Genomic DNA, 27052 nt, shown 5'->3' with positions numbered 1-27052 from the left:
ATAATCCCCCCTCATGCCATTGCTTTAAAGGAGTCTTAAATAATAGAGGAAGCGGTACCTTGGGGAGTACTGACATTAAAATATTCCTTTACAAAATTCTGAAATTTTACCTCAGGTAAATGATAGAGCAGTATTGAATTATTAAATCTCCATCTTTTGGATGAGGGTGAAATGAGGCTAAATCAAATTCTATTATTAGAGGAGCAAGATCTGAAATGAGAATGCTACCAAATTCCACATTAAGTAGTGTTTGTCTTAAACGTTTACTCATGAATGACTATGAATGATGTGCCAGGAAAAAGAAAGCATACTCTCTTATATCAGGATTACATTTATGCCGTACATGAAGGAAGGATACTGAAAGCAGGGAGAAAAATAGCAGAAATAAAGAAAGTAGAACACTGTACAAAAGACAGTACAAGTCCTATAAATGACAATTGAAAGACATACTCAAGTGTATACAACTCTGAAGGGATGGGGAATCTATAAAGGACATAAAGGGCACACATTTACTCCTTACAGCCAGGACATCATAAATATAAAGATAATGCAGGAAGAATATTGGAAGCAAAGAAAACACACCTGTGTAAAGAAAGAAGGTGATTAATTAAAATAATGTTCAAAGGTTTCTAACAACAAATAAATGGCTGATGTTATATTAACAGTACACCTAAGTCTTAGATATCTCCATCTCTCCTCTATGATCATGAAGAAAATGCATCTATCAGCAGTTGCCTTGGCTACATCCTGGTAATAGAATTTTCTTGACCAGACATGTCATCGGCTTCCTCATTTTTACTGCATTAGGAACTGGAATGTGGTCAGTATGTTCTACAAAACATAACTAGAATTCCCCTGGACCTGGTGTCCGACTTTGGACCAAGTCTGTGAGATATTTGAGTTAAGATGAATGAAAGCAGATAAATCTAAAACTTTTGGAATAACATATTTAAAAAACAACAATGGGGGTAATTGCATTCTGTACCTCCTGGAACTCAATAAATTCTGAAATTATTTATATGATTTCTGTTTTCAAGACCTTTGTCATGTTTTTTTGATGTCTGCTACTTCAGACTTTAGATTTTCCACTTTGACCAGAACTTCTTGCAGGTCACTCACTTTTTTTCACTTCTGTTACTCTCTTATCCATAAAAGACTATTTGTCTTTTAATCCCTTCAATCTCTTATTTTTTAAGTTGTATCAGTAAACTTCAGCAGATACACGGTACAAATGTAGCATATATTCTGTTAGACACGCTCCAAAAAGCAATGTGTCTCATCCTGTACTTTACATATGGAGTGACCCAAGGGCACAATTGTCACATCTTAGAACACCCATTACTCACTTGTTTATAAATGTACCCCCTCCCATCCCCCCACCACCATGTAGCAGTTTCATCCCAGCCCACAGCACTGTTCAGGGCTCTGACTCACACAGATTAGTCTCTCTCCAGTTCTATCACCCATCCGAGTTTGTAGATAGTATTGTACTACTGGTGCCCAGATACCCTTTGGACAGAGTACAGAGGCAGGAGTTCCCAGTAGTCTCTCAGTTGTTCAGTTGTTCATTACACAAAGCTACGTAATGTAGCCAATTTGTGCTTTTCGGGGCCTGAACTCAATTCAATTTCATAGCCACTCTCCGCTTAGCAAGTACAAACAGTGAAGTCAGTATCCTGTTCGCTTCAGGGAGGTCTTTAATGTGGCCCATTAACGCCACTAAAGGGGTGAACCCCAATGGTGCTCCAACTATACCGGATATTATATGTCCCACCTTCCTCCTAAAAGTCAGCACATGCGAGCACAGCCACTCCAACTGCAGAAGTCACCAGATATCATCCTGACTGAGGCAGTGAATGTGTGTCAATCATTGCAATCGTATTAGTTTTTTTCAATGTATGGTTTCAGTGCTCTGATCTCCTCTAGAAGAATTAAAATTGAAACTGAAGTCGAGGATTCGATTGGAAATGATGGGTCTTTGTTTTTTTGTTTATTAATTGTTCCTGTCCTAGATGGTTCGTTAGCAGCAGCGTGTTTAAGAATCGCCAAAGGTACTCAGTCTACCTTCTGAGCATTATTGTCCTCCATAGTTTTCCATTCAGGACTCTGCACGTTTGTTGAATGACTAACTAGATTTGGACACTTGTGATGATTGATATTGCTATTGGTGGGTTGTAATTGAAGCACCTACAATCCGCCCTGACGACTCTAGGGCACTGTTTAGGATTGAACAAAAATGGGTATTCAAATTAGGGACGCAACTACGGGGACTTAATGACGATATCCCCTGGACCTCCCTATCACCCTGAATACATGACCTCCAGGCTATTCCTATGAATATAGCCTCAATCATTTTTCTACCCTTCACATTATTCTGATATTTCAGTGGTTTCTTTTTAGATATTACCTATTTTAGGCTTCTTGTCATTAAGATATCCTGTCTAATATGACGTAGCATTATTATATATATGCATATTTTCCCCTGATCCGGCATTTCTTTGTACTAACATCTTTTTACAAATGATAATTTTTATACTTGTAACTTTTATACTGCTCCACAAATTACATTTCAGTGGAGAGGATTATTCACATTCCTATTTGATTGCCCTCAAACACGGGGTTATTAACAAACAGTACATTAGAGCTCGAATCGTCCTTTTTAGAGTGATGGGAACTACTAGTGCGATCCGACACCTGTAGCCCATCGTCTATCTCTGACACGATCGAGACTCCCGCTAGTCCTTCGTTTATTTTCACGAAGAGACGCGCTCGGGCGCGGGCCCCGCAGCGTCTATTTGTAGCTCGGACAACGTCTGATCCGGTTGTTTTCCGGGTCGCATGTTTCTGAGGATAGGTCCAACAAGATGGACCAGGGATGATTCTGTAAGTACTTATTCCTGCTCAGACATAACAATGGGCACTTCGTATTGAAGAATGGGGCTAGTCACTCGATTTTTATCACATTCCCCTACATATCTCACAGGCCCACCTCGATCCCCTTTTAATGACGTCACTTTGGGTTTGGTGAACATTTACCCCTCGAGTTATTATACTCTTTCCAATGTTTACCTTGAAACGAGCGTTGTTTTTTAGATTGGTATTCATGATCATGATATATGGGTCAACCCTTAGCACTTCCCTACCTATTTTGCTTATGTAGACAGCATATTTGACTAGTAATAATAGTAGCAATGATGGTAATATGCAGCATTACCTCTTTTGACTACTTTATGTGCCCTACAGCTACTATTTATTATTTAATCTTTAGCCATTTTTGACAGAAATAGATGTCACCTTCTCTTGTCTGGTTTCACAATATTAACCTTGTATTTCGCTGTCATTAATAATATTTAGTGTCACCTTGAGTCCCTGAAACGTACCACCTAAGGAACCTGATCTCGACTAGGGGTCGGTTACCTGTGTTAACCAGTTAACTTTAATGTAAGTGACCGGTATTTATGTATCCTTGTCTGTGATACCCATTCCTACTATTGAGTTGTATAGGTCCTGATGAAGCGTCAATGGATCCGGCTGGACCAACAGACGCGAAACATGTCGACCAGAGAATAGAGGTCCTTTTAATGTTAAGGATTCTCTACTAGATTTATCATCTTCGAAAGATTTTGAGCATAATCCTCAATTTTTCTTTCAAGCTTTCCTATTTTTTAACCTTGGTCTTCATCCCTGTTATTTCAGATTGATTAAATGATGGTGTTTAGTGGATGAATAACCAATTTTAACCTCTTTATCACATTTTTGGTGGTGACTTTTAGCATTACGATTGGATAGTTGAACGTACCAGTCGCTATAACGACAGTTCGGCTGAGAGCCCCCCATACCGGGGTGCCCACTAGGCATTGCAGCGCCAGCCTGGTGAGGAGCATTTCCCAATGATGATGTTAGCCATCCAATGTGATGCTTGAGGGTTCTAGCTCCTGAGATCACAGGTCTCCTGGTGTAATTGCTTTGATTGGAACAGTGTACCTATATTTAAGTACTATTGTTGGGAGATTGTACAGTGGACCACAACACTCCCGGTCCCTCCTTTCCTTGTTTGTGATTGATATTGCTAGTTATTTAAAAAAAAAATGTTTCCCTCCTATATGGTACAACTGGAATGCACAGGGTTTAGATGCTCCGCAAGTGATAACAGAGAAGAAATATTTTCATTGGTATACGTCATAGATGTGTTGTCATATTGATTTTGAAGAAACACGTCTTAAAGAATGTAGTGAGGCAAATAACAATGTTGCATAAGAATCTTGACAAAAAGTTCTTCAACCACTCATTAGATTCTAGACTTGATATCAAAATAGCAATGTTACGGCTTTATTATTAGTCAGAGGGGCAAATGCCTTATTAGTATCAGTTTAACGATTTCTAATTTTCCTTTTTTGCGCAGAGAAACGAAGTCTTGAACATCGAGCAGTAATATCTTAAGTACAAACCACAGTAGTTAACAATAGAATTTCTTTAAAAAAAAAAAAGTTTGTCAGACAAGTACAATGAAAATGGCTGTTAAACTCCTTATCGGAATCACCACTTAACTTTATTTTAAGGAGTTCAGAGCAAGTCATTTAAGTAAAAATGAAACAAGTGTGCATTCATAGTGTTCACATGGCGCATTAAATGAGACAGAAAATCTGCATCAGATACCACAGTACAGTCAAACTCATTGCAATCACACTCTTAAAATGGCGGCCCCTCTCCCAGGTAGAAAGATTTGCAGTTGTTAATGCAATTTGGCTTGAAATTGGTTACATAAAAACATCCAAGGTTGCTCACCAACACCTGTTGAGGAAAAAGTAATTGTTGTGCTTGTGTGTGTCTCACCATCCTTAATGTCACAGCGCTTGTCAAAATGTGGCAATTTTTGTGGCTAACGAAAACTACTTTTGTGTGCAGGTGTTCTCCTAGATTAAAGAGCAACATGCAATCAGCCACAGTGAAGATAACTCATGGCTGAAGTGGGCTGACCCTTTGATCCATGTTGTGTGCTGTAATGGGTTGAAAACAAAATGTGAATGACAGAACATATCAGTGGATGAAGAGAGATGGCTGAAAGCCCCTGTATGTTAGTGTATCATACATATAATTTTAGTAAAATCAAAGATATTGGCTAACGCTAGACCTAAAAATTCAGATATACACAACAGTTTTCGTAGCACATACATCTACAAGTGCATGATACCCTAGTCGCAAAGGGTTATATAGCATGATGAATTGTATCAACCATGCTGCGTTTGCGTGCATTTGCCAACAGAACTTTAGCTATCTGCATTATGGCTCGCTTATCAAGGAAAAAGGGAGCAATTCTAGCATTTATTGGAATCGTTTCCTTTAACGACTGCAACTTGATCTTCACTGCATAAGTTCAATAAACATTACTCTGTGGATGTTCAATCACCAAGAGAAGCTCTAGGAGGTCAGAAAGCAAAAAAACATTTGTACTTCCTCTGTATGTATGCTGGGGCATTGTGTGTTACCAACCATGGTCACAAAAGACTCAAACAGGCTCCACCTATGGTCTGCAGTCAGATGGAAATCTATGCTCATTTGAAGGGAAAATTCTAGATGGCCTCCACATGGCGCAGAGCATGCGCTGCTCAGGTGTTGGCTGTAGGACAGTTGTTACAGGAAATCAACTAAATTCATGCTACACCTCATACTACATCCAACAGATACTTGGTGGCAGATACACATTTTCCAGAATTCTTAGTTGCTCGTTCAATGGAATCATGCCTCCATCTTGATATGAACTCACAATATGCAAAGTCAATGAAAGATATTTTTTGTAAAAAAAAAAAAAATTGGGTGGTTTCTTATGGTGCTGGAATTTTAGATAGAAATGTCTAAACAATGAAGCATGGAGGGAAGACCAGGATGACTTCAGTAGTTTGAAGGTGCTCTTCCATTGAAAGAATTTTGCTGACCCTTTGAGAATAATGGAAACGAATTTTCACTTTAATCAGGTGCAGGTTTTGGCAGTCAAGGAGGCCTCATGGGGAGTTCCCAGGAAAAGCATAAAATATTAATTTTGTGTCCTATTCAACACACACTGGTCATGTGCTCATTCACTGCAAGCAGTTGAATGATTTAAGAACAAATGATTTGCTTGACTGAAGGACTTAGTCAACATTACCACTTCAGTAGTAGCAGAGACAATGCTTTGTTTTAACGTTATTGAGTTTTTGAAGAGAATTATTTGAGATGACTTTGTTAATGGCTCGTTTTGCATTGTCTTTTATTTTGCTTTTCAAAAATTTTCTCCATACTGTAATACTTTGATATTTTTGATAAAGTAATAATAAAAACGATCAAATAAATTGTTTGCACCCAAAGCCGTACTGATAACTGTTCTCTTCTGTTCATCCACAGAATATTCTATGTGTCACACGACTCACAGGATCTTAAGATTTTTAGCTACATTGCCAGAGACGGTTCCAGCAATATCTTCAGATGCAATGTCTTCAAGTCGAAAAAGAAGGTATTATGATGTTCCATAATTCAAAGTGGTTCTCAATTAAATGAGAATCCTCTCCGTCTTCTTCTGTCCTTTTCTGTGTTATTAAAGTGCAAGCAATGTGCATGTACGGTTGTGCGGCCCTTTTTTTAAGTTCCTTACGCTGGTATAAATGTGGGGCACTTGAAAGCTACCTGAATGTAAGGTTACCACACAACTCCATGCCTTCAAGGATCCCATACTGCAGTTTGGCATTTTCTTCTACAAACGACCGTACTTTTGCACTTTAGTTCACTTGATTCGATTGAGGTGAAATCAGGTTACAGCTCTCAGAAGAGGCCTAATTATCAATTAGTGAAGTTTAAATTAATGCCAAAGCCGGGAAAGGTGGCTTCATACCATCATCTGCATTCTTCCTGAGCAGATATTGCTAGTTGAAGTACATTTTAGACCCAAAAGGCTGAGTGTTCTATTACTGTGGATGTCTACTTCTTAATGCAGTATAGTTAACAAATATTATTTTTGATGTGTAAATTCCGGTATTTTTGTATCATTTTGTAGAATTGTGGCAGGCTTCCTTCAAGCAGATCTGGAATAGAATGACAATGTCAAGATACTGGAATGTTTCACTGAAATCGAAGTTTCCGTAGGAAGACAAACTATTTTTCTAGTCTGTGTGCCAAGATGCTGCCTTATTTTGTAGCCAAAAACAAAGTCTTAGCTTGAAATATCTGCTAGTTTCAGAAAAGTCCATCTTAGCATTTGCCTGTAAAACTGAAGCGAGCAATCTCTTGATCGACCCGGGATTGCTTAGTAAAAAACTCAGCAGAGGTAGAATTTAGAAAAGTCTGAATTTCAAATGTGTGTGGCCATTCACCCAAACTTGTGTTAAATCATCAGTAAGTTTTGAATCAAATCTGGTGTATTTCATATAACCCTCCTCTGCAGTCGCCCAGACCAGAGTATGCTGCAGCCATTTAGCTGCCTGTGGCTCTCTGACCGGCATCTCATGAATGGTTATGCTCATTTTGTTGTTATTGTGTTCAAAGACACAAACTTGCATCTCCGTTTACTTTATCTGGACCTTGAGGCAACGCCCAACATTTATTGCTTCATGGTTAGTACCTGCAAGCTGCATGTGGCCTTGTGTAGCTTCTGATGTACACAACACTTGGATTTTGGGCCACAACCATGTCATGTGAATAAACTCTGCGTCTTTCTCCCCACATATTGGGCAAGCGGTTTATTTAACAGGGTAGATGCAGAGCAAATTCAGTGTGGTTGAGTATACGCTTTATAGAAATAACAATGTACTAACGCACATTTGATGGAAGTGCTTCACTTATTGGCAAGCTGAAGCTCGTTCGGTGTCTGTAATCTATTTGGAGCAGTCCCCATCTCAGGTGGCTCTAATCTCAAGGGTCTCGCTATATTTTCCAAACCTAAGCACTGCACATACGATTGTAACAAGTCTGGTTCATTACCCCATGTCTATCATGGTAGCCAGCAAATGCAAGGTCCTAGGTGCTCCGACACAAGCCACCCACAGTTTGAGTTGTTTGCAAGAGACTAGCAGATTGAAGGAACTGGCTTGGTCCAATACCAAATATTTTTGTGGAGCCTTCTGGAAAGGTTTAACTCTATTATTTGCGTACACGTCACTGACAATCTGCGCCCATACAGTATTTCATCGTTCTACTGATACATCGATTCTTGTTATAATTTGATAAAAACACTCTTAGATGGCCATCGTGGGTGAGGACCCCTGGGCATGTGTGCATATGAACAGGCTGCCATCATGAAACTTTGTCATATTGTATCAAAAATCATTGTGAGATGACCGCTGTTGCATGTGCATGCGGGCATGGTCATGGCCTGAAGTAATCTTGCAAGCATTCGTGTTGCATTTATTTTCATTAATTTACCATGATAAGATGGCCAACAGCCATTTTTAATTGGTAAATGAAAAACATCATTAAAGTATCTGCAGGCTTCCACACATTTGGGTGCAAGCGAGCAGGCCAGTAGCAGTGTGTAACAACCAGGTCTTCAATGAAAGGATATAAAACAAATAAATATTAAAGGGGAATGAGGAGTGACACGGAGTGGGAGATGATGGTAACGATGGGTGAAAGACAATGTTGGACGGCAAGGCGAAAATGTGGAAAAAGAGTGAGAAAAGTGAATCACTCCCGTGGGGTACTAATACAGATAGGAACTAATCCCTGATGTCAGCAGTGGAATTATACAACTCATCCAATCAAAAATAATGGCAAAGAATCTACACCTATGGCTGGGAACAAAAATAGAATATAAGGAAAGCCATTGTATCACCAGCATCGAAATGAGACGCAAGCCATCTGATCATAAACGAGAGGTTGACCAGTGCTTAATTTGAGGCGGTAGTTTCCAGTGCACAGCACAGTTACGTAATTCTTAGCACTAATATCAATCCACTACCTGGTTTTGCTGTGTGTCTAATTTTGAGATGAACACAACCACGGTGTTTTATAATTAAATATAAATTAAACATGCCATTTCAGACTATTTAACACCATTCCTATAGCTTTTGGTAGCCTTCAATAGTCTGATTTGTCAGACTTGTAGGAGTGGAATGGTTAGTAGTTGTGTTGGTACTGTCATTGGCAGTGGGTGGTGGAGGCTGCCCTGGCATCCTACGAATGGTGCTGGCACTTATGTTTTTTTTTACAAAGTAGTAAGGTTGACCCAGAGATCAGTCTCTGGATTTATACTGTAAACAACAGGTCTTCCACATCGAGCATCAGTAATTGCCTCTTTTTCCGGATCGACATATGTGCCGTCTCCAAAGGCTTCCACTTCTTGTTTGCACTCTCTTGAGCAACTGGGATCGTCTATGGCTTCAACATCTTGTCGGCATTCGTACCCCTTGGCTGTGATCCGTGGGCATCTTTTGCTCTCGTTTGACCTTCGGTCGACTTTTTTCTCGATGCAAGGCTGCCTTTTATTTTTGTTCTTCTCAGAGGTTTGATACTCTGGGCCTTTCGGTGCTTTTGCTGTCTTATTTCTGAGTCTCTTGCAGCTTTTTTCCTCTGCCTGTTTTTTCTCGGTGTCAGTGTGGAGGATTTCGATGTCCAAACCTCAGTGGGCGGAGTAGGCCTTCTCGACTTTGTCGTTATCATTGTTGGTAATTTCCTGTTCCCTGTGTGTCATCCCTGACTTGCTAGTGATGGCTCCGGTGTGGTAGAATTCCAGCCTGTGTCTCCTACATACCTTCAGGGTTTTCAGGACAAATGAAGAGCAGGCTTCGCAGTCCTCTTCTCTGTGGTCTTTCGGCAGACAGCGGTTGCAGACCTCGTGGGGGTCTCTCTGTGCAAACTTGTGGTGGCATTTAGGGCAAAATTTAAAGGAGGTGTGCCCTACCTTGACTTATTCTCTGACCACGTGGCTGTTCCTGACGGAATCCCCTTCTCTGTCAGCGTCTTTTCTTCGTGTTTTCCTAATTCAGGTTTTTTTTTTTAAAACGTAGGAAATTTCCCAAAAACCTTTGGAGCTCCTCTGTTGCTTCCAGACCGAACAACAGAAAAAAGAATGTGAAGATGCTGACTACACGCAGGAAAACCCTGGGCGCCATCTGACGTCACACAGGGGACAGACATACCACCAAATGGGGGCCGATGATACCTAAAGGGAGAAAAAAGACAATTCTGGAAACAACCGCTAGATGGTGGAGTAATGCACAGCATGTAAATTCAGAAAACTCTTCAAGCTGCAAAACTACTGCTACTGGTAAGTAACCATTTTGTCTTCAACTTTACATAGTTAAAGCTATCAGTAGGTGAGACCCAATCTGCAGCTCTATTAATTTTCTTAAGTGTTCTTTAAAATAAAGATTATGACACAGCTGTCCTCTAGGCCCTATAATTTTATAAATTCAGCACTGCTGAGTTCTACAATGGAGAGATGGTCGTCTCACTGAGTGACTAAGAAAAAGCCCTTGCTCTTACTACCTTCCTCTGTACTAGTTGTGGCCCCTATTGCAAATGATTTATCAGTCCTGGGACACTGGAAAAAAGCCAATGACCATTGAGTTTGCATTTAAATCTTGAAACTCACATTTTAGGACAGTGTGCAAGGATCATAGTTTAGAATTATGGAAATATGGAAGCTACTTAACATGATGTTCTTCACTGTAAATTGGTTTTATTTTTTTACGCGGTTATAAAAACGTAAGTGGGATAATACAAGATTTGATTGTTTACTAAAACTCTGGATTATAGGAATAATGTTGTGGATGGACAGTGAGGGCAACTGCTTGGGGGGGTGGATGGAAGGGTGACTGGGGAGGAGGAAGGGTTTTTGCGTTTGTGCCATCGGCCTATTCACTTTGTATTTCTTTCCCTTCAACATCAGTCGACGTGTGTTTTATTTCATTTATTTAATGTCACACAGCACTGTCTTCTGAGCAACAAAAGAGATTTAAAGGCCATGAGAGTGCTTTGCTTCTACGAAGAATTACACAATTAAACATTAGGAGCTAAGATTATTGCACATAACATGCATTTCTGTTAGATTTAAAGCCAAGATTTTCAACAGGAATATTTTATCTACAAAACATTTCACGAGCCCGGTGGAGCTGAATGAATCTCTTAAACGAACTATGTTTTCTTCGTTGTAGCTGAAAAAGTGTTCCTCAGTTTGCGATTATAGGCCTAGGAAGACGACGAGTCTCAAATGGAGTGTATGCCTCCCCAGGAGCGGCAAAAACCTGTGATTTCAGGAACCCCTTTCAGTTTACCTTCCTGGTAAATTGTTAGGGGTGCCCAACAAAGGTCCTGAAGGTCCAGATCAGTGCCAGGTTTTCAGGATATCCACAATCAAATATACCTACAGCTAAAGTGAGCAGGTGGCCCGGATTTGCCGGAACAGTTCCATCCGGCCCGGCAGATTTCTGCTAGTTTAGCTCATGTCCCGGTTTTTAAAGCGGGTAGACTGTGACTGAAAATGGTATAGGGTGCCTTTTTGTTTTCCAAACCAGGGATAGTCAGCAGCTGTTATAGGAAAGCAATTTAATTACCACGCATAATACTGACTTTAACAATTGCATTTCATGTACTTTCTTAGTGCCTCTTCCGAAGTCTAAGCTGGTGAGTGCTGTCTTTCTGTGAGCTCGATTGAAGTAAAATTGTAGCCCTTCTATTTTTGGGAAATGTCGCCGTTTTTGGCTTTAAAATCTGGTCACCCAAACGTACAGCGAGTCTAAATGGTTATCCTGAAAATCTGGCACAGACCCTGCCCTCCAGGACCTATGCAGGGTAACACTGATCTAAGAGTTAGTCACATGTTGTGCAGACCGCTACTATGCAGGCGCATAGGCTGTCTCTTCCAGTGCTGCTGCTGGTGGGGGGGAGCCCCGCCTAATTCCATATATGACTCTGCCATGGCCAGGCTCACTTTAGTGGTTGTAATGAACCATCTCAAAGTATGAGACACTTCCTGTTATTTCCAATGTGGATCTGGCTTCTGTTAATGGGATATAGGAGAGTCAATATACAATAGGTATGGCTCTTAAGGAAAGTGGACTGCAACAAAAAGACCCCCATCCTGCTCCATAGTGCTTATTTCATTTAAAAAAGTAATCTAAGTATTACAAAAAAATACCAGGACTACCTAGTTCTGATCCCACCTGGTGCTTCTCTGAACTTAACTGTCGCAGTTTCTTTTTCATCCGTGTTTTCCCATCTTTTTATTCTTCCCTTTTCTGCCTTTCTCTCTTTTCTGCCTTTCTCTCTTTTCTGCCTTTCTCTCTTTTGCTCAGGGCCAAAGTTTGATGAAAAATGAGTTCTGGTGCCCAGTACCTGCGAACACCAGCTCAAATTAAGCATTTCTTTTGATGGGAAAATAAATTATGTTCCTGAAGGAGTCTAAGGACTCTAGCTAGAAAAGCTGTAGTATCATAATAGTAAAGCAACCAAACTGATTGAAATCTGCAGAAAGATCACTAAAGTGAAGAATGAGGCTATCCTAGCTTAAAAACTGGTTGTCACTGATTTTTAGCCAACACAATAGAACATATAGTCCTGGTTGCTTGATATACCTTTGTGAAAAAAAAATTGCTACCCAGAAGTTTTCACTTTTGATTTGTGATTTTGCACCATTGGAGAAGTAATTTAGCTTGGGTAGACATTGCTAATCTGCACTGATTTTTTGTCTGAAAGACATTTTTAAAAATGGTGGATGTGTTGCAGTGATGATGTAATATTTCAGGAACCATGAGACCTATATACTTTATTTTGATGTCAAAACGTATTTTTGTGGGGGGAAGGGGGTCAAGTAGAGTTATAGGGACAAAAATAACTCCTCAGAGCAACCCACTGCCCTACAGCTGGTCTGAGCTGGACATCCCACAGCTCCATGGACAGCACCTACCCTGAGGTTACCCCAAGCCTGGGACTGGAGAGCCCTGCCCCAGCTCGGGGCCACTGTAACCTGCTTCACCTGCTAAGCTGCTGAGCAGGTCTGGGGAAAGTGCTGCGCTACATTTTCAAATGTGAGACTGTGGCAAATGTGTACAGAGGAATTCGGTGATCTGCACAAGGGGTGTGTCCCTGATGGCTGCACAGTGGCTCCCGGGCACTGCCAAATACACTACTGGTGCTCCTGAACCCACAGACAGGGAAACTGGAGCACGAGATCCACCAAGATCTCACAGTTTGATCGTCAGTAAAAACAGCACCACACAATGCACTGCCCATATTAGTGAATAAAAGGCACTTGCTTGAATCCTGGCAGCGCAGGCTAAGACTTCCACCCTTCCATGGCCGCTTTAGTATCATTAAACTGGGTAATTGCACACCTGCTAGTTATAGCGCTTAGAAATGGCAGAAATGCTAAGTTGAGCTCTACAAAAATGTTATTATTGTGAGGTTTTGATATTCTGCACCATAACCTTTTTAAGGGGTTCAAGCACAGCTTGATTGGCTCCAGAAAAGACTGCAACGCATACAGAATGCCTCCGCACGCCTCATCCTGGACATCCACTGCCACATCACAGCCCACCTGAGAGACCTTCACTGGCCCCCTGTCAACAAGAGAATCACATTCAAACTCCTCACCCACGCTCACAAGGCAGTACACAACACCAGACCGGAATACCTCAACAGACAGCTCTCCTTCTACACCCTAACCCAACAGCTTTGCTCCGCCGACCTTGCCCTCGCCACCGTCCCACGCATCCACAGAACGACCTCCGGGGGCAGATCTTTCTACTACCTCGCCGCCAAGATGTGGAACACTCTTCCCACCCACCTCCGTCAGACACACGACCTACTTACCTTCAGGAGACATCTCAAGACATGGCTGTTCGAGCAGTAGCAGCCCCCTCCAACCCCCTCAGCACCTTGAGACCCTCATGGGTGAGTAGTGCGCTTTACAAATACTCTGATTGATTGATTTTCCAAAATGATGGCTCTATAGTGTTGTGTTTTAGCCATCATATTGGTGATTTATTTAAAACTGTTTTTGTTTCAGGTTTTCTGTTGATTCAGATTCATAAACATGAGCGAAGCAGGTAGTAGCTGATGATCTTTACCTCCCAATGGTGTTGCTAACTACAAAATCTGAGGACTCCAGCAAAGAAAAATGTGCCCTATGCCAAACTAATCCGAAAGAAAAGATAACATCAACTGCGGCTGGACAGAAGAGTTCGAGATACTGCAGAAATAAGGCAAGACGAAGTTCACAAAAGATTGAAACTGATGAGTGAACAGGATCACATTTTTTAGCATTGTAACATCATGTACTACAAGTCATAAAGAATGGAAAAAAGACTGGAAAATAATGGTAAAAAAATAGCAGAATCCAGTGAATCACAACAAGAATGAGAGTCTTCTGAGAAAGTGACAACAACCAAATTAAATGTCCATCCACTCAGGAGGTCGATGGCTACCACTCAACCATCTCCAACAACTGATCAGAAAGCAGAGGATCTTCAATATGTTATATGTGGTTTAGCCAGAAAAAGGGCCAAAAGATTAATGAAAGAACAGCGTATGTTGAGTCTTCTGCAAATCATGGGAATCAATAAGAATGCCTGATGTTGTCTTACATTTTTTTACATCATTGTTTAATATCAGCAAAGCAAAACTGTTGAAAACTAAAGTTCTTGAGTTCGGAACTGAAACCAACAACATTGATGATGGCTTTGAAGATATGAGCGTAGAAGTAGAAGACAACACCATGAACCGACAGGCTTTTGCTTTGCAAATGTACTGTCTTCACGGCAAAAAGAAAACTCGGCTACACATGATGACTGCCCACCATATCTATGACAAATTTAATAGGATTGGTGTATCAACAAGTGATATTATCATCATACGGAGCAGGAACTTGTTAACAACTCATACTGTAAAATCTTGTGAATCCGACAGCACACCACTTCCAAGTAAAGGAAAGGATTTACAAATGCTACTCTTGATAATTTTGATTTTGAAGGCAGCTGTTCTTTTTCTGGAACATCTAGCACACATGATACTGCCGTGGTGCCTTTTCAAGGCTGTACCAATGAAGGAGCTGCTGGAAAACAGGCTGTTTCAGCTGTAGGCATAAACAAATAAAGCTGCTAACTTATAACCCAACTGCCTTGCAAACGTGTGCAAACTCACTACAAGCCGTCAAAACATCCCAGTATACCAGAAAGTTACATAGTGGCTGAGGACATGAATCTTCTTCTACCTGATGCTACGGTCCGCAAAGCTGATTTACCTGAATTTGTCATATTGCTTTTATGGTGCAAACTGAAAGAGGAACAAAAGCCAATTCCTCTGTGGGCTGGAATTCATAATTCATGCACTGATCTCCCAGAATACTGTCCCAGTGAAGGTTAGGTTTTTACCAGTGATACCATCTCCAGTCACACACTACGCAACAGTATACACAGCTCTAAAAAAAATGTCCAAAATGTGCATGCTCGGCTTGAAGACCAGCCTATCTTACCAATTTTCTGCGATTAAGGTGTTTTCCATGTTGTAGCTGACATTTTTATGAGCAATCCAGTAGAATGTGATGATCTTTAACAAACGATGAGCATTTTCCATATGTCCAAAGTTGTGTTGTGGTGTGTAGGCAGTTGTCTCAGTGGATGCAGCATAGATGTTGCACTTATTGAGTCTGAAATCTTTGGAAGCAAAACTTTCCAGTCAGTATTGGGCGTAACTCATTATGTTTGTTCGTTACAAGGTATGCTCATCAAATCTGATGCTATAGAAACATTGCGTTGGAATTCTTTGTGGAACAAGAATGACAAATTAGGTTTTGCATATCTTATCTCTGGAGTGAGCAAGGCACATGGTGCACCTCATTCAAAAGACATAATGCAAAGGCAGGCAATGTTCAATACACTCAGTTCAAAATCAGAAAATCTGAAAAACAAGTTTGTAGAGCTTGTCAAAGAATGTGAAGAAAAATCTGAACTTTGCAAATACTGGGGAAATGTTTTACACCTGATATCTCTAGTGAAAATCTTGGTACATGCGTATTGGGAAGGTGATGGGAGCTGCATGTGAAGACTGTGGAGTCACGGATTACTGTGTTTCACAAATTCAACTGCATAAACTACTTGAGATATGGGTCCTGGTATTTGGAAAGAATGAAGAAGCTAGAGGAAGAAAACCCATACTTCTAGAGAAGATTCATCCAAAGACAGTTTGTGGTGAAACACAGAAAGGGAAGGTTCAATGCTGTGGCTCCTGATATGAAATTGGAACAGACTATCCTGAGATCACAGAAAAACTCCAAGGGAATTGTTGGTCAAACACTTCAAAGTGGATACGTTGCTCAATGGCAGCTAGTTTACAATGAGGTCCTTTCAATTTGCAATGTTTTCAGAGAGATGACATGTTCAGAATTAATGGACTATTGTGAAGCTGTTCTTCACCACAAACTGGTGCGAAAGTGAGGGGCATGTTTATTCAAACATGTTGACAGCCTTCTTCATTTCATGCAGCAGCAAGGAAACCCCTTTGAAATTAATAAACCTGGGCGACTACACAACTTGGTGAACAAACAGTAGTGGAGAACAATATAAAGACACGTCTACTTGGATGTCCTGGAACATGGATCAAAACCATACGCAGGACTGAAGCAGGAGGGATTTCTATTGAAAGAGAAAAAGCTGTTTGACATAATCGCTAAAGCTAAACTTCCACGTTTTGAGTGCCATAGTAAGAGTTCCACCCAACCAGCCACTACAAAACAGGTTACAAAAAAACAACTTTTGCTTGTACTATGGAGAGATGATTGTCAGACACAATACCTACATTTCTAGCTGAGCATACTAGTGTCAGAGGGGACCTTAGTTCTTCTAGCCAACATTAAAGAAGTGTTTGGTTGCCAAAAAGTAAAATCTCAGTATCCTTCCAATTTAATAAGAGGTAGTTTTGACTCATTCATCTGTCCACTGCTGTCCTGCATTGGCAGAAGCTGAATTTGGTGATGAGGCTCTCATGGATGGACACTGTTGTCATCTGCATAGTAGACAATGTTGAAGGTAAGTGTCCTTACCGATGCAGCCGGTGGAGAGATGTAAATAGGCTAGGACTGAGTGAGAGTCTTGTGGGACTCCAAAGCAAATAGAGAATTGAGAAGAATGATCGAGTGGCAGGACACTACCTGATCTGAAATAACAGTTCACATTTGAGAGCCTGCCCACACCCTCCAAAATGAGCCAGTTTAGTTAACAGTGCTGAATGAATAACTGAAAGACAGCTACAGTAGAGTGTTCTTTGTGATGTTGTGGCATTGTTTATTCCGTTACATGGCAGCCACTGACGAATGTGGGTGGAACTTGGAAGTCTATGGAGTGATGAGCAGAAAATTTGTGGGATGCAAGAAACACCGGTTTTCTTATGGAGGAAATCGTTATCTCTTGAAGGTACCTTCAGTTCAAGGTTTTCTACCGGAGTGCAAAAGTGAGAATACGGGTCCGAGTAGGCTGGTGCTGAACCTTGGTCCACGATTTCGATCACTGTGCATTGACTGCACCTTTTTCCCTGTTTTGTAGGGTGTGCAAAACAAGCACAGAGGTATCCTCTTGCTGCATCCTTGTCTGTCCCACCTGTCCCTCAGCACGTGCCTGATGCTCATCTCACCCTATACCGTGCAAGGATGGTACTGAGTGCCTAACTGTTCTCTGCAGCTGGGTTTGTTGCTCATAGAGTTCTTGGACTCATTGCTCCTAATCCCTTTCGGGTCGCTGATTTTCAATGTATCCCTTTCGTCCGAATAGCACTTTTGTACTCTTCATCAGGGTCCGCGTCTTCGTCCTGGAGGACTTTCAATGATGACTATTTATCATCAAAGGTTTTTTAAGAGCTTGGTGAGAACTGGACGGATTCTGTCCTCTCACTTGCTCGGTGCAACACTGGGCTGGTATTATAACTCTTTACAGGACTGGTTTAAGATCTCTCCCTCTCTCCTCTCTCCCTTTTCCTCAGCCCCTCCCCCCACCACCCTCCCTTTCACCCTCCCCCCCTCTCCCTTTCACCCTCCCCCTCTCCACTAGGTGTCCTATGCGGTAGGTGGGATCTCTGCCCCAGTGTTTTGTGGGAGGGTGGGGTGAGACGTGGGATTTGTCATGTGTTCTAAGCTTTTATAAGCACTAAGAAAATAGTCGATGTCTGGATTCTCCTCTGCCAAACAAGAAAGTAAAATTATGTTGTATTAAAAAAACACAGACCGAATCATTTTTTTTTGCCAGATTCGTATTTGTGTTCCCCGTGTAAAATTCAGACTAAGTTATCCAGTCACTTTTTTTCAATTTAATGGTTTAATTAAATTTTTTCAATTTAATGGTTTAATTAAATGTTCCATTTATACATAGAAAGAAAATAGTAGTAATCGTAGTTCATAGTAAACATTAGTACGTCAAAAGCCAGTAAATATTTTAGAGTGGTAATCAAGTAGAATAATCGAGAACATATATTTTATCATCGGGTTCTGAGGCATACATAGAGTTGCTTAGACATACATATTTTTCTGAATGTTTTTCCATCCTTGGTTTTGTGACTCTTACAGATGCTCTGTAGATTAGAGACAGTTCCGAAGGGGCATATACGGCTGCCGCAGCCTCTAGTTCCTACTGGATTACAAAACTTAATTTGAGCCGGTGGCTGCAGGTGGGGCCCATCGGCACTGATTTTTGGGGACCCGCACATATTCTTTTACAAATTAAGCACTGCTGAATTGTACCTTATCAAATGATTACTTTTTATGTTTGGTGTTTATCATGTGTGCTTGTGCTACTGATAGGAAAATACACTGCAAAGCCTGCCAGATTTCTCACAATTTATGCTAAAAGGGGGAACACATTCCTTGTTGACTTCCGCTTCAAAGCTTATGCGGAGATGTGCTACAGTGTGCGAGAGCTAATGAGAGGCGTATTCAAATCCAGCCTCAGAGGACAAGCGGGCCCAATTTGTAAAAGCGTAAGACCTAACGTAGCAATTATTGCAGAGACAGTAGCTGAGATGTCGGTTCTGACAGGCGCTGGCTCAAACGAAATCTGACAGGGCATGCGTGCTCTGGAGATTCCCACCGGCACGCAGGCGGGAGGCTCCTTGGCCCTTCTCAGCTGCGCGTGGCTGATTAGATGCTTCTCCTTACTTCACAATCTCTGATAAAGTCAGTGCCTTATTAGTAAAGATATAAGTGCTGGTGCTCAAAGCACTGCTCAGACACTGAGGGTTGGCACTATAAAATGTCTGAGTGAATGTAAGGATGAGCAGTTCTAAAACCACTTCAGGCCTCGTCAATTCACGCGAGTCACTCCCTGCTCAATTATTTCACACTTACAGGTGTCTGCTTTCTCAGTTGGTGATGCATTTTCTATATTTCTCATACTCTGTTTTTTCGTATTGTTTCTTTTTCCCTACCTTGGTCTCGGGCAGTGCTTAACTTGTGCTTGTTTCCGGTGCAGAGCATCGGCACTTATTTTTGAGGGCCAGCACTTATTTTTCTGCCTCAAGCATTTACTGCGAGCAAAAGACACATATGGGAAAGACAAAGGAAGAGAAAAGCGAAAAAGCTGCACAATGGGAGAAAACAGAAAGCTGCAAGAGTGAGCTGAAGGGGCAGGGAGTGGCTATAAAAGGATTTAAGAGGCTGTCTTCAGGATTACCTGCTTCAGTATTCTGTGTTCACACATTTAATTGCAGCAGCTGCATGTTTAAGAAAAGGGCTGTTAGCATGGGATGTTTTTATTTACAAATTAAGCACTGGTCTCGGGAAATGTCTGATGTGGAAAAATAAGTGCCGGCACCCAAAAATGAGTGTCGGTGCCTACCACCGGCTTGAATTAAGCACTGTATAAAGTGGAGTGAAATTCATAGACATTTACATTTTCTAGCCAGTTTCTAAAAAGACAGTCTTCAATGGAACCTGTTACTACGAAACGTACCAGCTAACCTGGGCATAGAACTCATTCAAGGAGTCAAAAGACTGAGGTAGTCGAAGAGGTGCTGGTCCTGCATATTGGGGAGTCGATTCCCAAAAGGGCCCATGTGTGTTTGGTGAACGGGCATCTATGACTTGTGGGCAGCGTGAAGCCTGCTATTAATTATTATACCCTGAGGCTGTCCGAAGCACAGGCCTTGACTGAGTGGTTTGCCCACAGCCACCGTTCCACCTGATTCTAAAGGTGGGATTAAAACCACATTACCTTGCAGTTTGTAGATTCCAGATTATACAGCTTTAACCGTAAAAAGCAACAACTCATTATCTTCTAAGTATTTATTGTAGTGTTAAAATTAATTATTTGTAATTGGGTGATTAACTAAAGAACCATCAGAATTAGTACTGTGGAGGTGACTTTTTGAAATGTGCATGTTACAGCTAGGTAGAAGTAACAGTCAGGGTAACATAATTTTGGTTACATAGGTAACAAATCCACAGATTTAGAAATCCTTAACCTTCCTACTAGGCAGGTGGTTGTGGATATTGTACTGCGCAGGAGTGCATGAATATCCTATAGTTACTAGCTTAATCTATTATTGATCTTGGTTAATAGTGGAATCCTTTAACTCCAGGTCAGATTGTTGAAAGTCTGTGAATTGAATGATGGAATTTTAACTTTATTGTGATTAATTGCTTACAATAAGCTATTACATTTTGGCACACCAGATTTATTCACCAAAAGCCTTTGAGTACATGTAGTACTACAGGTGTACTCTTGTGTACATTTATGTGACTTTGTGAACAGTCCCCTAAATGTCTAATCCCCTTTTAGCAAAAGTGTGAGGAGGGACAGTATTTTGTTTGTACTAATTGCATAGGGATATTTCCATTTCAGATGTTTTGGGGCCAGTTCTCAAACTAAGAGTACTACTTAAGTACTCCAGAATGCCTTTGCACTTCAGGCCTCCAGGTATATATAGTGCTATTTGAGTAGAGGTGATTATTAAAATGACACTTCATTTTTATTCATTTTTCTCTAGTGTGCGACTTGCTTTGTTAAATTCCCTTTTTAATTTCAATCAAACTGAGGTAGACCACCTAATTGCTTGATATCTTAACTCAATTGGTGTTTACTAGCTCACTTTCTCAGAGGAAGGCTTTGCAGCTGCACCCAACCTACCAAAGGTGAGCCACGTTTTTCTGACAGGAACCAGGTTAACTCTGGGCCATATGGATGCTCAGTTGCATGTCACATAAAGACTGGCTCCTTTCCTCTCTCCCCCCTCCCGCCCCATCCCCCCTTACAATAGTCTGACTTTTCCCTGCACTCATTTTCATTCCGAGACCAAAGCTTGGCTTGGAGATGGTTGTTTCAGGGAGCGCGAACTTGCTAAATATACTTGCTTAGAAGGAAACAAGCAATTGGAGCTAGAACAAGTAAACAGACATCCTTCAAATTAAAAGTGACATTTGTTAGATATCAATGAGTTCAAATGTGCTCCGCAGGGATTTTCCGCTCGTCATGGAAACAGAGTTACAGTTGATTGCAATTACCATTTGCAGTTAATTTTCTGACTAAGCCGCCATCTCATATCTCTTGAAAATCGTGGGGATTAAAAGCTGCTCTCTCTAAACTTAATTGGATCTGTATTTTCATTTGCAAAACAGCTTTTTTTTTTTCTTTTTTCTAAATCAAGCATGAAGAAATCGGTGCATAGTGGCCTGTCTGTTTATCTTTCACCTGTGACGTGGGAACATGTTAAGTGGCTGAGGAGTAACAAAACTGCAAATGGACATAAAATTGAAATATTTATGTATTTGTCTTAACGCTAAAGTTTTGTACAGTAAAGCCCAGTGCAGATGTCCTAACAACGTGACTGTAGTGTCGGCGATGCGCATAAATGATACGCGGAGACCGAGGTAAGGCTCAACCACCATTGTGTTTATTTCACACACGCATTCAGTCTCAGCTGATACTCCAAATACCCCGCTCCCGCCGTTTTCTAACTCCTTTAAGCTCTCCCCTCTCACGTCATCACGCCCCCTCCATTAGTCTGGCATGGTGAGGGGTGTGTTCAGGAGCATATTTGTGGGTTTGCCCGGAAACGGCAAACACTACATTCCTCCCTCTAACAGAATAAACCAACGAAGATACTCAAAAGTTACTTTTCCTAAAGGAAGGTAAACACCCTTGAAACTGAAACGGCAGGGGAGGTGCGGTGGAAAATGAGAGGCTTAAGTCAGTGTGTGTCAAAGTCAGCGTACCGCCTACATGGTCCCTGGTTGGACCTTATATGAGACAGTGGTAGTTAGTCACGGCTCTCAGTAGAACTTCCACTCGCAGGACTCGTAGTCTCCTCAGCGGTTGATGACCTGGGCTCTGACGGCGCCGATGGTCCTGCTATCTCACGGTCTCCCGGTGAATGTCGGCCATGGTACAATGATTCCTGTGAAAGACTGACGTCTTCTGTGCCACTCTGGATACCACTGCCCAGAGAGTTGTTTTCTCTGCCACTGCTGGTGGAGGTAAGGGCAAACTTCTTAAAAATGGGACACGTTCCTAGTAACTTGTTCCTCACCCCTCACTGCCGTGATCATGGTCTCTTTTATTGCGGTCACTGTCCACGGGGCAGTTCAAATGGTAGCCTAAACTTCCCTCCTGGGTGGCGGTCTCTGATGAGCACAGTGTTCCCCACCTGGATTGAGCTGCTCTGGGCTTTCTGTCTTCGGGATGCGTAGCTGTTGTTGCAGGATCGCCTCTCCATAGACCGGTTAGGTGGACTTGACTGGGCGGTACAATGAGGGTGGTGAGGGATGGAATTGATCACTACTCTACTGAAGCACAACTGGCTCAGGGCGACCCCTGTGGATGCATGGGGTGTAACTCTGTATTCATGCAGGAACGTGTACAAGGCACTTCCAATGTTCTGTGATTCTGTGGTGGCGATGCAGATAGTTTTCGTCAGTGTTTTTACGAACCTTTCCACTTCTCCGTTCGCTTGGGGCCAACAGGGGGTGTGACATGGCGGTGTTTAGTGTTCCTAGATGCCAAAAAGTTAGACCACTCACGGCTGTTGAATGGGGGCCCGTTGTCTGTACGGACCTCACCAAAAAGACCTTGGGTGGCCATCATTTTCTCAACTTTGGGGATGAGCACGGCTACCGATGTAGTCAGTACGATCTCCACCTCAAGATATCGGGAATAATCGTCCATCATTATTAGCATGTATGATCCGTCGGGTAGGCTCCCGAAGTCGGCACTGACCCTCTGCCAAGAGGCAGTAGGGAAGTCTTCGGTGATAACTGGCACTGGAGGGTCTGGTGCCACGCTCGCCTGACAGGCAATGCACCCTCTCACCACTTCCTCTCCTAACTGATCCAGGCCAGGAAACCAGACTTTACTTAGGAGCCTGTTTTTGGATTTTACAATGCCTTGGTGGGCGCCATGAGCCAGCAGGATGGCCCGAGTCCTCAGGCGGGTGGGAATGACTAGCTGGGGCCCTCACAGCAGGCACCCATCTGCACTTACTGACAGCTCCTGGCAGACGTGGAATAGGGCCTGTAGGGTGGTCTTGGCCTTGATTATATGGAATATTGCCGGATGTTGCAGTTGGTGCCAGTCTCCAGACCGAGCCGCTTCCATGGACATTTGCAGACAGTCATCCCGGGTAGTGGCTTCCACCACTTCAGAGAGTGGTATAGGTATCAGCCGAGCCCGGTCCATGACCAGCCTGACATACTCTTCAGTCTCCATGGCTTCCTCGGCGTCCTGCGGGGTAGCAGGTCATGCGTGATGAGAGAGAAAATCTGCAGGATTGCGGGTACCAGATTGGTACACTACAGTGAAGTCTAATTCTTGGAGCTGCAATATCCACTTCTCGATTTGTGGCGGAGGCTTGGATGACGACCCCTTAAACAGAGGGAGAAGTGGTTTGTGATCGGTTACTACTGTGAACGCCTTGCCATAAAGGTACAGGTGAAAATGTCGTTGTTCTGCAGGTGTCATCGTCTAGCTGGCGAACGCGATTGGGGCCCACTCACCACAATCCTTTCTCTGGGTAAGGACTGCACCCAGACCGGTAGGGCTGGCATCAGTGGCCAACTGAGAGTCCCTCTGAGGGTCGAAATACACCAGGGTGGTGTCTGCCCAGAGCACATTCTTGGTGTCTTGGAACGCAACCTCTTGTTCACTGCCCCACACCCAGGGATGGTCAGTCTTGGTGATGCCCCTCAGGGGGCCAGTTAGATCTGACATGTTTTTCATTAACCACCCACAGTACGTGACCATTCCTAGAAACAGAGGTCAGTGCGGGAGCTTCTTGGATGTCCCTGACCTTCGCGGGATCTGGGCCGATGGCCCTTTCTGAGAATCTGTACCCAAAGAAGGAAATGTCACTTTTTAGGAACACGCACTTGACATGGTGCATGGTTAGGTCATGTTCTTGCAGTCTCACAAACACGGCTCAGAGGCGTGTCATGTGACTCTCCAGTGGGGGTGTGTGCACCAAAATGTCATCACTTATGTTCAGGACTCCCGGGAGTCCTTGCAACACCCCTTTGACGGTGTGCTTGAGCACCTCAGTTGTGCTGGATATGCCTAAGTTCAGGCGGGTATACCTCCAAAGGCCGATGTGGGTTGAGAATGTAGTGATGGGCCGGGAGTCGGGATGTACTACCTGGTGATAGCCCGAGCGGAGGTCCATCTTGGAGAACCACTTTGACCCAGATAACTCCCCAATGATGTCATCTATAGTTGGAGTCAGATGTGTCTCCCGCTTGATGGCCTGATTTGGCAGTTGCATGTCCACACAGATGCGGACGGCCTCGGGCTGTTTGGTTTTTTTTTGCAACGATAATCAGGGACACCCAGGGGTTGGGCCCAGACACTCTTTCATTGATTCCAGCCTTTTCCAGGAGCATCAGTTCTCGTTGCACTTTAGGTCGTAGGTGGAATGCTACTCGCCTGTGTCTGAGCGCTATTGGGCTTACCGACTCATATATGTGCAGTTTGAGTAGGGGTCGGTTGAGGCAACCGATGCCGTGGAAAAGTGCCTTGAACTCCCTGGTGAGTTCTCCCAGACTGTTGGTGTGAATGCTGAAAGCGAAGTGTACCAGTCCTAGGTCTTGTGCTGTTCGGCAACTCAGCAGGAATCCTGACCCTTCACTTGACACATAGACCTTGGCCTGGACCCTTGTGCCTTCGTGGGCAAGGTCCGTCGTGAAAACTCCTCCCATCTGGAGGGGCGTCGCGTTCCCAAAGGCATACACCTGCATCTTTGTCGGTGTGAGGGGCGGGGGGTTTGTGAGATCATGGTAATCTTCGGTAGCCATGAGGTTTATAGATGCCTTGGTGTCTATCAATGCTGGTGTGAGGTGTTCTGCTACAATTACTTGACATGTAGGCAGTTGACTGCCTTTGTCTGATCCTTTTCCTACAGCCCTTATCACATGGACTGTTTCTCTGCTGTCATCCATGTCTCTCTCCGACGAGGTGGTGGGTGGAGCCGCTATTAATTTGATCACCTTTTTGGGTGCGGATGAGGTGGCTTTGGCCGAGGATCGGCAGACTTTAGCGAAGTGATTGAGCTTGCCGCACACACTGCAAGTCTTACCCCTGGCCGGGCAGCACTGGGGTGTGGTAAGCTGCCCCGCACCATCTGCAGGCCTTCTCTCTTAGTTTTGGCTGTAAGACCCCGTTCTTGCTCTTGGCCGTGTTTGTTAGGATCGCGTTGACGGGCTCTGACTTTATCTGAGCGGTTGGCAGCAGCTCCATATGCACTGCCCGCGCTGTTGAGAGTTCTTTTGAGCGTCCGAGAGTAAGGATGTCCCTCATGCACATGTTGGGTTTTTGCAAAATGGGTTTGCGGACTTAGACGATGCACATCCTTGGATGAAGTGAGCTCTAATTTTGTCTTCATCCGGTAAGGTGCAGGTGCTGGCCAGGTCTCTTAGACGGGCATGAAACACATCGACCGATTCATCTGACTTCTGGTGCACTTGCCGCAGTAGGAACCGCTCGTAATCTGGGTTCGCGTAGGTCTCAAAGTGTGCCGTCATCTCATTCTTCAATGTGTCGTATGAGTGCGGGGCCACTTCTGTCACCGTCTTGGAGATTTTGTGAATGTCTGCCCCTCTGAGGTGAACTACCAACAGCTGTTTCCTCTCCTCCTTAACTTCCAGGGCCTCAAAGTAGGTTTTGAGGCACTCCACCCATGCCTTCCAGTGGGTGGCCTGCGTGGGAGGCCTCTCAGTTACTGTGAACGGCTCAAGTGCAAGTATGCTGGCGATATTGGGGTTGATGATTGTGGGCTGATAGTCCTCGGGAGCTGTGGATCGCTGACTACGGCTGGGCCCTTTGTGGTTGGAGAGCTCTCCAGCAGAGTGGTGGCCAGCTTCCCAGTATGGAGCCTGGTGGCAATTGTAGGCATTCGGCCTTGAAGGGTGAGGCACTATTATGAAGTAGGTTGAAGGAGCATCAGATGGAACCAAAGATGGCCAGGGGTGGAAAACCTCCCAGTTTGGGAGGGTCCAGACTTTCAGCAGGGTAGAAGGGCCCACAGTACCTTCAACTAAAGAGTCCTGACTGCAGTGGGCACGTCGGTGCCGGCAATGGAGCACCGCAGCAGCTGGAAGCACGGGGTGTTGGGCGCTTGACAGCTACGCTCGATGGAGACAGGTGCGCGCTGAGTTGCCGACTCAGAGCGCTTGTTGTGCCGGCAGACGTCGGGCCTTGCGCGTACTCTCTCTGCGCGGATCCGGGCAGACACATGCGTGTGAGCCCCTCGGGCAAGGCAGAGCTGCGTCTCGCAGGGAGGCATTGGGCGGCTGCGGCCAGTCCTCTCATGGCTGCGGGCGGGGAGGCAGTTCCAGCACCTCTTTGGCCTCAGGTCTCTCTCAGGCCATGTACAGGGGCAGCACCGTGGGGCAGAAGCATACAACCCCCCGTGAAGTGGGAAGGGTGGGGGCCCCCCTCGTCGCAAGTGTAGCATTGCCGATGTGCATAAATGACACCTGGAGACCGAGGTAAGGTTCAACCACTATTGTGTTTATTAGACACACACACACACCACACCACACCCCTCTCCACCTCCGAATACCCTGCTCCAGCCTTTTTCCAAATTCTTTAAGCTCTCCCTTCTCACATCATCACACCTCCACCAT

The 27052-nt window shown here is 43.5% G+C and overlaps 1 protein-coding gene across 4 annotated transcripts in view; it reads left to right on the top strand.

The window, feature by feature from the left end:
* Positions 1-27052, top strand: part of NOS1AP (nitric oxide synthase 1 adaptor protein) — a 768603-nt gene that overhangs the window by 500679 nt on the left and 240872 nt on the right. For all 4 annotated transcript variants that reach the window (XM_069232106.1, XM_069232105.1, XM_069232108.1 and 1 more), the window contains exon 5: positions 6379-6487. In XM_069232106.1, the coding sequence (XP_069088207.1) occupies positions 6379-6487 (109 nt within the window). The remainder of the gene's footprint in view (positions 1-6378; positions 6488-27052) is intronic.

The sequence above is a fragment of the Pleurodeles waltl genome, chromosome 4_2 (genome assembly GCF_031143425.1).
Source record: "Pleurodeles waltl isolate 20211129_DDA chromosome 4_2, aPleWal1.hap1.20221129, whole genome shotgun sequence".
In the NCBI taxonomy this organism is placed as follows: domain Eukaryota; kingdom Metazoa; phylum Chordata; class Amphibia; order Caudata; family Salamandridae; genus Pleurodeles; species Pleurodeles waltl.
The sequence above is the reverse complement of the archived record's forward strand: the minus strand, read 5'-3'. Positions and strand labels throughout refer to the sequence as shown.